Source organism: Leopardus geoffroyi, chromosome C2, assembly GCF_018350155.1.
Source record: "Leopardus geoffroyi isolate Oge1 chromosome C2, O.geoffroyi_Oge1_pat1.0, whole genome shotgun sequence".
Taxonomy (NCBI): Eukaryota; Metazoa; Chordata; class Mammalia; order Carnivora; family Felidae; genus Leopardus; species Leopardus geoffroyi.
Window position 1 is genome coordinate 41,700,001 of NC_059333.1, and position 14,380 is coordinate 41,714,380.

The following is a 14,380-nucleotide window of genomic DNA, read 5'->3' on the forward strand; positions in this document are numbered from 1 at the left end:
ATTCAACAGAGGTTATCTTCTTACAACATCTCTTCTGGATGTTTGCAGCGGTTTTTCCAAAGCCCTCTTCTTTTCTTCGGAGAATCGACTCCCAGTCCCGAGCTAACCCTGTGCCTATTTTCAGTGGTTTCTCACTGTAGCAAATGAAGTCGAGGCATGCCAATTGATATTTCCAAATTGGCCCAGGTCTTTCTGTTCATTTCCTGTCTTTAAAAAAATAAATAACATTTATTCATTTTTGAGAGACAGAGAGTGAGCGGCGGAGGAGCAGAGAGAGAGGGAGACACAGAATCCGAAGTAGGCTCCAGGTTCCTAGCTGTCAGCACAGTGCTGGACTCAGGGCTCAAATTCATGGACTGCGAGATCATGACCTGAGTTCATGAGCCGATGGCAGACACTTAACTGACTGAGCCATCCAAGCTCATTTTTTTTAATGTTTATTTACGAGAGAGAGAAAATGAGCGTGAGTGGGGAGTGGGCAGAGAGCAAGGGGACAGAGGATCCAAAGCAGGCTCTGCCCTGACAGCAGAGAGCCTAATGTGGGGCTCCAATTCACTAACCGTGAGGTCCTGACCTGGACTGAACTCAGACACTTAACTGACTGAACCACCCAAGCACCCAGGCCTTTCTGTTCTAAGTGACTGCCCCCAGACCTACTGCTCAGTGCCCTGTGTTCTAGCCAAACTGGATTCCAATTCCTTAAACAGGTTCTGTCCCCACATATCTTTGTATTTGCTCACACTTAGTATGTGTACGCCCCCATATTTCCACCTGTAGAAGCGCTATCTTTATTACCCTTCTGTCTCTTCTTCCTTAATATTTTCCCACAACTTTCCTTCCAGCAGGAATCCTTTCTTTCCCCAGTCCTTGAAGTACCTCGAAGAGCAAGTATATTGTCATCTGCCTTATGTAGCACATATGCCTCTCACTCTGGCATTAATTTCTGGAGACCAAAAGTCACATGTCACTTATTTTTTTACTATCCATGGCTTCTAATTTAAGCTTTACATAGAAATATTTAACAAATGCATCTAGAATTTAATAAAACTACTGTTAGAGAAGCATCTTAAGACATCACAAATCACCACAGAAAATCACAGTAGGAAACTACCAAACTATAGCAAACTGTAAAAAGAGTAAGATGTCTAAAACCGTTCTCTTGCATTCATACCAGGAGAACTATGTGCTTGAAGGTAACCCTCCCACACACACTGTTTACATCTTTTTGTAATGCACACGCTTTGCATTTACCACCAGATGTGAAATAGAACACTATGATTAGATTTACTTTGCTCATTAGAATAGAATCTTACCAGTCTTTGTGGGAGGTAGAAGATGAGGTTATTCAGGTGAGCTTCTTTAAGGCATGTCTGGGACTTGGCAAATCTAAAATCGTAAAACAGATGGGATGAGGGCTGAGCAAAAGTCCATTCTACAGAGACGGGGCAGTGCTATCTAGAAACTTTAGACAGAGGAGATTCATAAATCTTGGAAGCTGGTATTGGAGTATGCAGCCAAGTCAAGTAGACATCCGAGGTTAATAATCCTGTTGGCAAAGGATGTATAACATTGGTTCAACCTTAGGGATACATTAGAATTGCCTGGGCAACTTAAAAACAAATAATTAGTTTGGACAGAAACCCTGAAGCAGTGTTTTTAAAAGGCTCCCTGGCTAATGTTACCAGAAATAAGAACGATCGATGTAGGGAATTAGACAGACTGTGTGGTCAGAAATATGGCACACTTGTCCACAGGTGCAAAGCTGTGGCAACAGCCCTGAGGTCTCAGCACAGTGTACCACTGAACCCCACCAGGGAGGAAAACGACTCAAATCAAGATGGTGAATCCGTGGCCACTCTAGTTCTTGTCTCAGTCTAGAGGTTCAAGGAACTGAGAAACACTGAGCATGAAGATGGAACCATTTGTGTGTGAGGGAGTGGCTAAAGTAAAGACAGAGGATCCAAGGTAGGTACGGATAGCAGACCCCAGGAGCCCCACACCCGAACACACCGTCTTTAGCAGCCTGCGGCTTATTGTAGCTACAGAAAGTACCATGGCACGTTCAGTATTCCTGAGAATTCTAAACAGGGCTCTCACGTCATCCTCACTCTTTGTCTCACTCTCTGAAATCTTTTGTTGGCTTTCCTTATTAATATTGTCTGGCCTTTCACTCCTTTCCTAGTTTTTACCTCTTTTTGGTGTGCTTTACCCTAACTAGGATGCTGTTCCCCCCTTAAGTAAGGCAATTCTAATTTGATGATTATCAAATTTTTGTAGAATACTTAGAAGTTAAGGGTGGGTAGGGGAGTGGATAGTAGTCATTATTATTAAGATTACCAGTCATACCATCCCAGGCCTGCCCTTTTGGGGCATTTCTATTCTTAGACTCTAACCCATACCTTGTTATCTGATGTTTGTTTTCAACATCAAGTCCCCATCTCTCTTTTCATTCCCTGGTTACAAAGGTAATTCTCTGATTTGACCAAAACTCAACATCAACAGCGAGACAAATTAAAAACCAAACAATTCTATTCCTTACTTGTTTCAACTCTTTTATCTTACTCTATCTTGTTATAGAATGGTATTAGAAATAGGTATCTGTGTGCATGCTCTCCAGACCAGAATGGGCTAAAAACTATTTATTAATAAATGGAGATATGATTTTTATAGATATAGCTGTGCCTGACAATTGACAGTGACGTTCTTACTGTAAGTGATTATGCATTTCCACGTGTAAAATGCTGATGCATGGTAAATGTTCAAGTATTTCTAGGATGAACACTGAATTTTGAAATGGCTGTGCATGTGTACAGAGGGGAATAAACATGGGATCAAGAAATATGAGTGGAGAAAGAATAGCATGAATCAACAATATCTAATGCAATTTTTTTTTTAAATTTTTTTTTTCAACGTTTATTTATTTTTGGGACAGAGAGAGACAGAGCATGAACGGGGGAGGGGCAGAGAGAGAGGGAGACACAGAATCGGAAACAGGCTCCAGGCTCTGAGCCATCAGCCCAGAGCCTGACGCGGGGCTCGAACTCACGGACCGCGAGATCGTGCCCTGGCTGAAGTCGGACGCTTAACCGACTGCGCCACCCAGGCGCCCCTCTAATGCAATTTTTGAGTGCAAGATTAGTCATCATTAGCATTTAGTAAAGTGCAGAATTATGTGTTTCTTATTAACCATTGAAATGCAAATGTAATATTGTAAACTAAGACTATCGGTGATCATTTTTTTTACTGTCATCTGCAAATTTCTAAGAAACTGGTTTTAAATCTTACAAGGTAAATCATGAAAGTTCTTTTTCTTACTTTTTAAATGTTTCCCAAATTATGTCAGCCTATGCACTAAACATATTGCAAGTTCTCCTCTCTTAGAAAATGTAAACATTTTCCTCCTTACTTCCTATTAGCAAGTAGCTAAAAATGTGTCCAAGAGAGTAATTAATATCAATGAGTATAAATCCTTAATTACTATCATTGAGACTTATCAGAATGATAGTTATTAGGTTAAATACTGATAAATTATTAAAAATATATGTTTTCCTCCCAAAATACATGTTTCACTCAGTGACAAGGAACTGTTATATCCAGAAAAATATAAATAATCTCCTTTGTATCCTACTCTATGTTTTTATAATGGGGAGGTTCACCGTGTTTATACCCTGGGAATAGGTTTCAGAATGACTTCTTTAGGGAGATGATGTCTGGATACATGATTTTCTAATAGTCAAAATAATTTGGAAAAATAAAAATAAAACCACAAGGAACTCAGCTCTGGTCTTTGTGGTCTAATAATAAAATCTCAGAGTAACAATCTGGGAAAGAGGCTAAATATCAAAATTGTTGATTTTGGAGAATTTGACCATTAGAAAAAAAATTGAATTCTTTCTAGTTCTGTGCTCCCTTCTGCTGAAGACGTTACTGCTGAGAACCCCTTGCAGAGTTTTTTGTTTGTTTTAATCAGGAAAATGAAGGGAAAGATCTTTTCTTTGTACCGCGCAATTCTGTATGTCACCAGTTAGTTCTATATGGCACCCATTTTATTTTCCCAGGTTTTCCTTGCGACAATGACTATGGCAATGTAGTATTTCTAATAAATTATGAACATTATACTTTAGTTCTTGGAATAGGAAGAAAGTTTAAACATGAGCATTCTTTAAGTTTATGAAGTGTAAACATTACAACCGCAGCTTTAATTAGTGATTTCTGTTGTTGCTGCTGCTGTTGAGAAAAATGCTCATTTAGGGATTTTATTTCTACTGTCTTTAGTTCTCAGCAAATGCCAGGGTTTGGGACTTGCTCTTTTTGCCAGTGGACTGAGAGGGCAAGCCACCATCACTTACAGGCAATTTGGTCTTGATTACAAATTAATGAAGTGATAATTGCTCTATGCAGCCTTTTATGTGCAAAGCATGCTGGTGCTGTTTGTATTATCTTCTTGCAATTTATACCTCAGCATTCAAGGACTTGTGATAGCCTGCCAAATTAGCATTGAGAGGAAAAATGTTAAACTACGGGGATATCTCTATAATTAAAATCATATTTTACTTCAAATTATGAAAATCTCTAATCTTAACCTCTGTTTGATGTTTAGTAAAATACTGTCCATAGCAGGATTAATTTGCAACTGATTCATTGGTTGAAGTACACACTCCTATCTATTCTGATAAGAAAAAAAAACCAAAACAAAAACAAAACAAAACAAAACAAAAAAAACCCTTGATCTAAAAATTTTAAGTCACTTGATTTATTTTTAAATAATGATATCCATGATCTAATTTTCTCTCAAGTGTGCAAATAAAGGCCTTACTCTCTGGAGTTTTTGCTAGTTCTGTACAATGTCATAGTTCTTTACAGTGTCATCGTAGAACCACGGTAACAATAGACAAGATTACACATAGTGCTGACCTTTCACATCAGAGTTTTTTGGAGTTCCAACTCTGTTCACTTCTTTTATTTTTCTGATATTAAACATATATATGAATTTTGCTTTAACTGTGACTTTACTCTTACAGGCAATTCAGAGTACAATCCTCAGAACTTAGATGCTTAGGTACACCTTTTTTCTTAAACACTTCCTGTATAATACAGTCATAGAGTGGATGTTTGAAAATGGTATATTGATGATTATTTAAAGTACAGTGAGGGTGTTTCTTTTCTTATATTAATATATGAATATAGCTTGTATATTCGTTATAGGGTTTTCTAAAACATTCTAAATTTGTTCCTTTCATGGACTTTGGTGTGACAGTGAGGTCAAGCCCATTTTGCTTCTGGAAAATGAGCACTTCTCTTGTATTCCAAACTCTGGAATCAAAGTTATTAACATGAAGAGTGCTTTTTGCTATTTGCTTTTATTTTGTTTTTAGGTTGGTAGAAGAGCAGGGGAGAGTAAGAAGTTTTTAACCTGTTTATTACATTAGTGAGGTCTACATATTGGATTTGATAATTCAAATATCCTAATGTAAATAATTTATTTTTTTTTTCCTTACGTGTTTCAAAGACCAAATAAATGTTGTATTTCTTGCTTGTGGTTACCATCAATTCAATAAATTAATATTGTATCTAATTTTGTGACTGGAATTTGTGGATTGGAACTCTTACGTGTTTTTAAGATGTATAATTACAAAAGTGTTCGTACATCTTAAATGCTGTCCGTTTAAGTATTGAAAACTTGTCATTCGTGATGAAAACAATTAACTCCCTCAATGGAGGAAAAAAAGTGGAACGCATTTATAACGAGTTTCATGAGAATTTTGTTTATTTATAAAATTAAAATATATTCTCTAATAAGGACTTTATGTTTGCACTCCTTTGAGTGATTTCCTTCATACATTATAAGAAAATAATAATTTTTATACATCTCTCAAAATATGAAGTTGTGTCCTGCATATTATGGAGTATATGAAGAGGTCCAAAGCATAGCGAATGCATAGGAAACCAAAACTAATCGTAGCATGCCTCCTGGATTAAATTTGTAAATGCATTAGGTATTTAATAAAGATTATACAGCACAGAATGTTTCTTAAGAATGACAGGATTATGGAAAGCATCAAGGAGACAACAGCACAGTCAGGTTGGGGTTATACCATAAACAAGAGAAAATCTAACATGGCTTTTGACAACAGTAAAAAGGTTTACAGTGACGAGAGCATAGTATGTGCATAAGTGAAACATGTAATTCACTAGTCTCAATTCAAACTTTTAAAAAATATCAATGTATTTTGGGATCAGTTTTTGGAAGAATGCCAGTATCAAACTAAAGAGTGTGAAGTTATTTGTATAAATAATGGTCAGCCAGAGAAGGCTTTGAATTCAAGTATGACATGGCAAAAGATGTATTTTCCTGTAGCACGAGACAAAATTGGGCATGGCAAAAAGAAAGTGTAGACACAGGTGTAATAGTTAGAAACAGATGGTGTAATAGTTGCAGAACCGTAAGTACCACAACGTGATGCTAACTTAAAAGCTTCCCCAAATCTGTCGCAAGGATAACAGAAAGCAGTGCTTCACTGTCCTACAAAGTCCTGAAACTATTTAAGTGTTTTTACAGTGAATACATGTTATGTTAGGATAACCTTAACTGCTATAACAGTGAAAACCCAAATAGCCACCTATTTCTTGCTTGTGTAAAATTCAATGGGAGTAAAACATATTAAGAATTGAAATGTTCGCTACATTTACGTCTTCTGCTTTCCGTGTATAACTATTAGTTTTTTATTTTGTTGGCAGGGGGAGGCATGTTTGTATTTTTACTTCAGATTTTCTTTCATGGTGTACCCAACATCTATTCCTTGAAATGGTTATATTAAAAAAATGTCATGCGTGGAGATAAGTGGTAATGACATCATCCAGATTCACCTTGTTATGCCTAGATACTGATTTTACAAAATTCTGGACCAAATTGGAAAAAGATGAATAAAAATTTGTTGTAGGCCGTGGTATTTTTCATTCTCTTTTTAAATAACAAACCGAAAAAAAAAACACATTAAAAATATATGTACAATAAAACCATTTCATAATGTTATTTGACATAATTGATTTGAGGTTTTTGATACTGGAAGCTTTGACTGGTTTTAATCAATTGCCAGGCAATTTTTTCCTGACTATTTGACAAACCACAATACAATCCAAATGTGTTAGGTCAAAATTTTAAATTACTTAGTGTCGATGAATATAGAAACTTGCAAATAATAAACTTACAAATAAGAAAGTTATGGAGTTGTTCCATAACATGATCTTTAATGAGTAACACTGAAGTTTCTCTTTAAATATTTTGTATTTTCTGAGATGCCATTAACACCCTGATCTTGTATGCATTATTATTCATTATGCTTATTTCATTATTTCTCATTTTTTTCTCCTTTGATTCTTCAGTGGGAAGAGATCAGTGGTGTTGATGAACATTACACACCCATCAGGACTTACCAGGTGTGCAATGTCATGGATCACAGTCAAAATAATTGGCTGAGGACAAACTGGGTCCCCAGGAACTCAGCTCAGAAGATCTATGTGGAGCTCAAGTTCACTCTACGGGATTGCAATAGCATTCCACTGGTTTTGGGAACTTGCAAAGAGACTTTCAACTTGTACTACATGGAGTCTGATGATGATCATGGGGTCAAATTTCGAGAACACCAGTTTACAAAGATTGACACTATTGCAGCTGATGAAAGTTTCACCCAAATGGATCTCGGAGACCGTATTCTTAAACTCAACACTGAAATTAGAGAAGTAGGTCCTGTCAACAAAAAGGGATTTTATTTGGCATTTCAAGATGTCGGTGCTTGTGTCGCCTTGGTGTCTGTGAGAGTGTACTTCAAAAAGTGCCCATTCACGGTGAAGAATCTGGCCATGTTTCCAGACACAGTACCCATGGATTCCCAATCCCTGGTGGAGGTTAGAGGTTCTTGTGTTAACAATTCTAAGGAGGAAGATCCTCCCAGGATGTACTGCAGTACAGAAGGTGAATGGCTTGTACCCATTGGCAAGTGCTCATGCAATGCTGGCTATGAAGAAAGAGGTTTTATGTGCCAAGGTAAGAGTCTTCTCTATTTTCCTTTGAGTTGTGTTACTCACCTGTGGGTTTATTATCATTGAGTCATAGAAAGAAATGAACGCAGCCTGAACTCACTTGGCAGTAAAACATGCCTCGAACAACACGCCTCAAACTGAACAGAGTCTATTTATAGACCAAATTTATCTCACTTGATGTGTTGATCCACAGTTTGTTATAGAGATATTCACGTGTTTGACTATGTGGTGCTGGCCTGAACCACCCTGGAGGTGTTACATATGCTATTTTTAAGTGTTCTCTGCTGTTTAATGACCATGGTAGTATAACTCCGGATCAACTGGAAAAACAAACCAACCAACCAACCAAACAAACCCAAAACTGTCTCTTTTATGTAGAGGGAAGAAACATCATTGGCAGTCAGGTAGTCTAATTCTAACAGAATAAGATACTACATTGTTTGCTTTTCTGCCTCATAGTGGTACATACTTCATTGTTATAAAATGTATATTCTCCAGTGGTATCTGTTCATCAAATACACGTTCACTTACAATGTGTTAGTGCTTTAATAGAGATTATTTTATTTAAAAATCCAGGGTGGATACCATAGCATTTGATGTATTGAGAGGTAATTTTAAAAGAAATCTCTGCTTCATGATTTGACCCTTTAGACTGCCCAGGAAAATATCTGTACCAATGCTTAGGTGCAATGCAATGTACCTGCAATGCAGTGTACAATTGCAATGCATATTCGAGTCTTCGTATAGTAGCAAAGAACCTGAGCTCTGCCATCAAATTGATTTTTATTAAAACTCTATTTTCATAGAAGTAAAATTAAAAGATAGCCTTTTTTTCACATAAGATATGACATATCAGATGAAAATTTCCATTTAATCCAAAGATTTGTTAATTTAGCGTTAGGCAAAGTTTAGTGTTTAAGAACACACTGACATTATTATTAAAACATGTATAAATACATAGGAGAACTTAAATACTTACTTAGTCCTTGGAACCTAGTCTTTTAATACCTTTGTTTGCTGTTATACTCTGCACATGAATTGAATTTGTAGCCATTCTAAATCTCAAACATGCGGAAGAAATGAATATACTTTATACATAAATTAACCTTTCTAACAATGTGAACAGAACATAGCACTTTGCTTTTGACTATAGACTAGGTCTATAGAAGAAAAATAAAAGTAGTGAGAGCAAAGGCTATACTGTAGTCTCATACTTTTCCATGTTGTTTAGATCCTTGACAAGCACCAACAGAAATATTGTTACCAAGCATGGTTTTGAAAGTTCTAAAATTGACACAACATAGTAGTTACTACCTGCTTATATACATGAGTGGAGAGAAGTCTCAACAGCCTTTATAATCCACTTTGAATCATATTTTGTCACTGTGGTATTCTTTGTGATATATGATATTGGTGAGAATTATTTTAAATAAAATAATAAAGGCCTAGCTCAGGAGGAATTAAAAAAAAATTGTCCATTCTTTCTAATTTGGTCTCTACTGAACCAGTCTCTGATATCCACACCAGCACAGGAATAGATGTGTCTCCTTCTCAGAGAAATCAATATGCATCAATTTATGCAGAACTATCTCATAAAATATGACATTGAGCAAGAAACCTAATCATTAGATGTTCGGATTTAAAATAATTTTCGTGTTTTTATAATCATATTGCAAGTTACAAGGAATTGAAAAATAAGTATCAATGAGGTAAATAGAATCCTATAAAAGTATTAATACAAATAAATAAAGCATACAAATAATTAACTTACGTTACATGCTGTCTTGAGGACAAACTAGTAGCACATAAAAAAAGTCAAATTAAGTTGTATTTAGAAAATCTACAATGAGGGGTGTCTGGGTGGCTCAGTCGGTTGAGTGTCCGACTTCAGCTCAGGTCACGATCTCACAGCTCGTGAGTTCGAGTCCCACGTCGGGCTCTGTGCTGACAGCTCAGAGCCTGGAGCCTGCTTCGGATTCTGTGTTTCCCTCTCTCTCTGCCCCTAACCGACTTGCATTCTGTCTCTGTCTCTCTCAAAAATAAACATTAAAAAAAATTTAAAAAAATTCACAATGAATTCAAAATTGCTATTTTAACCTCATTTTAATTTACTGAACTACTTTTTTAAAGTAACTACTATGCTATTAAATTGCATTCTATGTCAAGATTACGCCTAGAGGTAACATTTATGTCAAAGTTCTATATCTTTGATTCTTGTAGTTTATTATGTTGAAGGATATCAACAGCATCTTTTCGACATAGTAATGCTATGTCATCACAGACTTTCTCAGCATTTGAAAATACTAGTTTCAGAATGAGATACATATGCATTAATAGCACATTTTTTCAAGACAAAGATCATGAAGATAAATCAGTAAAAATAATTATAATAGAATTAGAGATGGCCCATGAAGTGAGATGTGATTGTAATTTAAAGGGGGGGATGATTTTTTAGTGATGTAATTTACAGGTGGAGTGTGGTCCTAGGGTCATATCTTGACGTTTGCTAATGTTTACAGGTGAGTTTTGGCTTCCTTTCTTTTTTAATCGCAACATTTTTGTGTATTCAGGTTATTAAACAATGCATCGAGGTAATCTACTTTGTTCTGATTTACATATTTAGCAAATGTTTATTTAAATATATTAGTTTGGGCATTACTGTACTACATCTTAAAAAATCCAGTACTCCACCAATTGGTTCCATATCTGGTGCAAAGCCTGTAATTTTGCTGCTGTTGTCAGTGACGGTGCTGGTGTTTCCTGTGCCTGTTACGGTTTCCTTTCTTTTAATTTTTAATTTTTTTTTTTGGTTGACTTTGTAGTAAAGCTTGAGGACTGATCGAGATAGCTTGCTGTGACTCTCACAGGTCAACATTCTATCAGCACTGCTTATATTCAGGCACACAGAAGAATGGTAATCCCCAGAAAGGAAACAGATAAAAAGATAGCTAGACAAATTTCATATATTTCATGTGATCACTTTCATTTTGTTTTTTTCCAAAAAAAATATTGTGTCACTCTTTAAAAAAAAAAGGATGGGACAATAGCTTGACATACCCACTACTTGGAATACATATACAGCTAGATTTTAAAAATCTCAGAATAATTTTCTAACACAGAGATCAGCGACCATGGAATTTCAGTTGCCTAACACAAAAGAAAACAAGAGTCCTTCACTTTATTTAAAGGAATATTTAATGGATGCCAAATTCATTCAAAACACTGTATCAGAACTCAAAAGCATTTTTTCAACATTCATTCATTATTTACCAGATGCTAGACAGTGTGCTTATATGCCAACTCATATCCATGAGCTGTCTTTATTTATCCCCCAAATAACCTATAGGTACATATTATTATTATCTCCATTCAAAAAAATGAGAACAAAGCATTCACAGGTTAAATATCTTGCCTTCGTGGATTTAATACGTGCTGGATGAGATCTGAAACCAGGCCGTCTCATTCAAGGTTGCAGTTTCAAACTCAATCCACACAGCTTCCCTGTGGTTTAGTCCAGTGGTGACAGAGACCAAGAAACCCCATGAAGACACAGATTCTACAGGAGTTAAGAGTACTGTAAATTGAAGGAGGAGGAGGACCGCAGTGAGTTGGCATAAAGTAACTAAGAATCTGTTAATTTATGGTTTATCTATTTCAGTTCATTTCCCACATCTTTCTGTTTCTAGATTGTTTGGAAGAGTTACTAGCCAAATAGCCAAAATGTCATATTTTGGGAGGACTAAGCTTAGCCTGGGTGATATCTAATAAAATCTGGATATATAGATCACCAAGCATCTTAGATACACAAAAAAAGTCTACCAAATTTAATTCAATACGTGTTTTTGACCATCCATTAGTACAAAGTAATAATGTGCCAGACACGGGGAAACATAGATGAATTGTATGTACCTTGCAGGAACTCACCATCTACTATGAAAGACAAATACATAAATGAATAATTTTAATGCAAGACAGACCAATCAGTCTTCTACCAGGAGTACAAGGAACTTTGGCAATGTATGGGAAGGAGAGATTAATTTTGAGTATTTCAAAATTAATAGTGGAGTTTATTCATTAATAATGAGAAGTCTTTATTGAGAGATTTGGATCATCACTGTTGGGATTGGAAACTTTTGGAGTAAGAAGAAGAGGCTAACTACCTTACGGAGCTTACATATTCTAGAAGGTAAAGTTTATAATTTGTTTATTGAATCATTATCTCAAAATCTCAAAATATGTAGAAATCTCTCCCATTAGAGTTTTGTGTTCTGAGTTTGTTCCACAGGAAGGCTTTATAGAAGATCTAAATTTCATAACCAGATCATTTTCTGACCTTAGTAATGAAATATTCTGAACCATTTATTCCAGTCTAAATGGATAATTGGAACAGTTGAAGTTTGGTTAAGCATACTGAAAATAGGGCAATGTCCATTTGAAAATAGGAAAAATGTATTGATAAAAACATTTTATTGTCAAAAAGCTCATCCATCAGTTTCAGAACTATAATTAAAACCAGAGTTATCTTTGTACAGGACAAGAAGCCTAACCATTCCATTACACTTTTCTTGTATATACTTTTCACAACAGTATATTTTTCCTGAAATGAGAAAAAGTAGTGGAAAATATCTTTTCACCATTTATTCAATTATTCAACAATTACCGAGTTTTGTAATATGTACTAAAGTCTGTGCTAGACACTAGGAAAACAAAGATAAACATTATCTCTGCTAAATTAGTTTGATTCGTAGATCAAAAATCTATGTGTATTGTGTATGTGTGTGTGTGTGAGAGAGAGAGAGAGAGAGAGAGAGAGAGAGAGAGAGAGAGTATGTGTTTAAAATATTAGGTCTTTGCTCTTAAAAAACATAGATTTTTTAACTGAATTATTAAACAGAGCTAAGTTAATAATAGTTTAAACTAAAAATAAGTTATTAGTGTTAATGAGGAAGAAGGTATTGGTGTGGGAGGATATAAGTGATAGGAAATTAAAATTTTCTACAATTAGATGCTTCATGTTGCTGCTCTTCCTTTTCTGTGCCAAAAATGAACACGGGAAAGCTAAGAATAGAAAGTGGTACACTGTTCTCTTTCAAGGACTGGTTAGAGGAAGAAAATAAGAGAGGAATGAAAGAAATATTGGTAACTAAAGAGTCATTCAGGAATTGCATGCCATGCAAACTGGAAATACAGAAAAAGGCAGTTTCAGGAGGGTAGAGAGTGCTTGTGATAAATTTGGTAAAATAGAAATCTGCATAAAAAAAAAACAAAAAAAAAAACCACATCTGATGCTTCATCTGATAAAAAGTAATGTACTGATTAGTAAGAAAAGTAAGAAATCATGTATTAGACTTGGTTTTCTGCTAGTTTCTCTAATACATAATTTTAAAATATGGCTTTAGTTTAAATAAGTTCTCTCTCAATTTAATGATAGAGGAGGAAATCCTGGTATCTCTTTTAATTTACTGTTTGTGGCTTAAGCATTTGGGCCATGTTTCTGGTACCTGGGTAAACTTGCTGGATGTGGTCAAATTGCAGGTTGAGTTGTTTTTACAGGATGTCAATAAAGCTCTTTTAAGATGATAACATTAAAAATTAAAATTACAAACCTAAATCATCTACTATTTGGGCTTTCAATCACTGACAATCAAAATAAACTTGATTTCTTTCACTGGAGAAATCATTTTTACTTCTTACATCCCACCATAATTCTTTTAACTTTTTAAGATTGGAGATGTGAAAGGGGCACTGGTGTAGCTCAGTCGGTTAAGTGTCCAACTTCGGCTCAGGTCAGGATCTCATGGTTCGTGGGTTCTAGCCCCACATCGGGCTCTGTGCTGATAGCTCAGAGCCTGGAGCTTGCTTCAAATTCTGTGTCTCCTCCTCTCTTTGCCCCTCCCCTGCTCACATTGTTTTTCTGTCTCTCAAAAATGAATAAATTTAAAAAAAAAAAAACAAAAGGATTGGAGATGTGAAGAAATTTTGCATGAATGCCAAGAAACCTTGTGAACTTTATTATTATTTCTTTTAATCCTGGATAATAAATTATGTTATCTGCTTTGATTTAGTTTGGAGAGAAAAAAATGAGAATGCTAATGGCTTTTTATATAGTCAATTAATTACATTTGAGGCAGATACCAGGAGGTTACTGTAAATATTCCTGCTCCTACAAACTTTGTTTAGATTTAATGTACCAAATACCTTATTAATGTCACCGAAGAATCTGTTGCTCTGTGTTTTATCTCTGTGCATTCATTGTGGAATGCAAACTTTATTCCTTGCTTTTGTACATGAGCAGCTTAATAGAAAAGTGTGTTTGATATGATGTATGAAGACATCTAGA

At 35.5% G+C, this 14,380-nt stretch overlaps 1 protein-coding gene across 3 annotated transcripts in view; it reads left to right on the forward strand.

The window, feature by feature from the left end:
* EPHA3 (EPH receptor A3) overlaps positions 1–14,380 on the forward strand; it is a 357,381-nt gene that overhangs the window by 90,246 nt on the left and 252,755 nt on the right. For all 3 annotated transcript variants that reach the window (XM_045501700.1, XM_045501699.1, XM_045501701.1), the window contains exon 3: positions 7,384–8,044. In XM_045501700.1, coding sequence (XP_045357656.1) covers positions 7,384–8,044 — 661 coding nt within the window. The remainder of the gene's footprint in view (positions 1–7,383; positions 8,045–14,380) is intronic.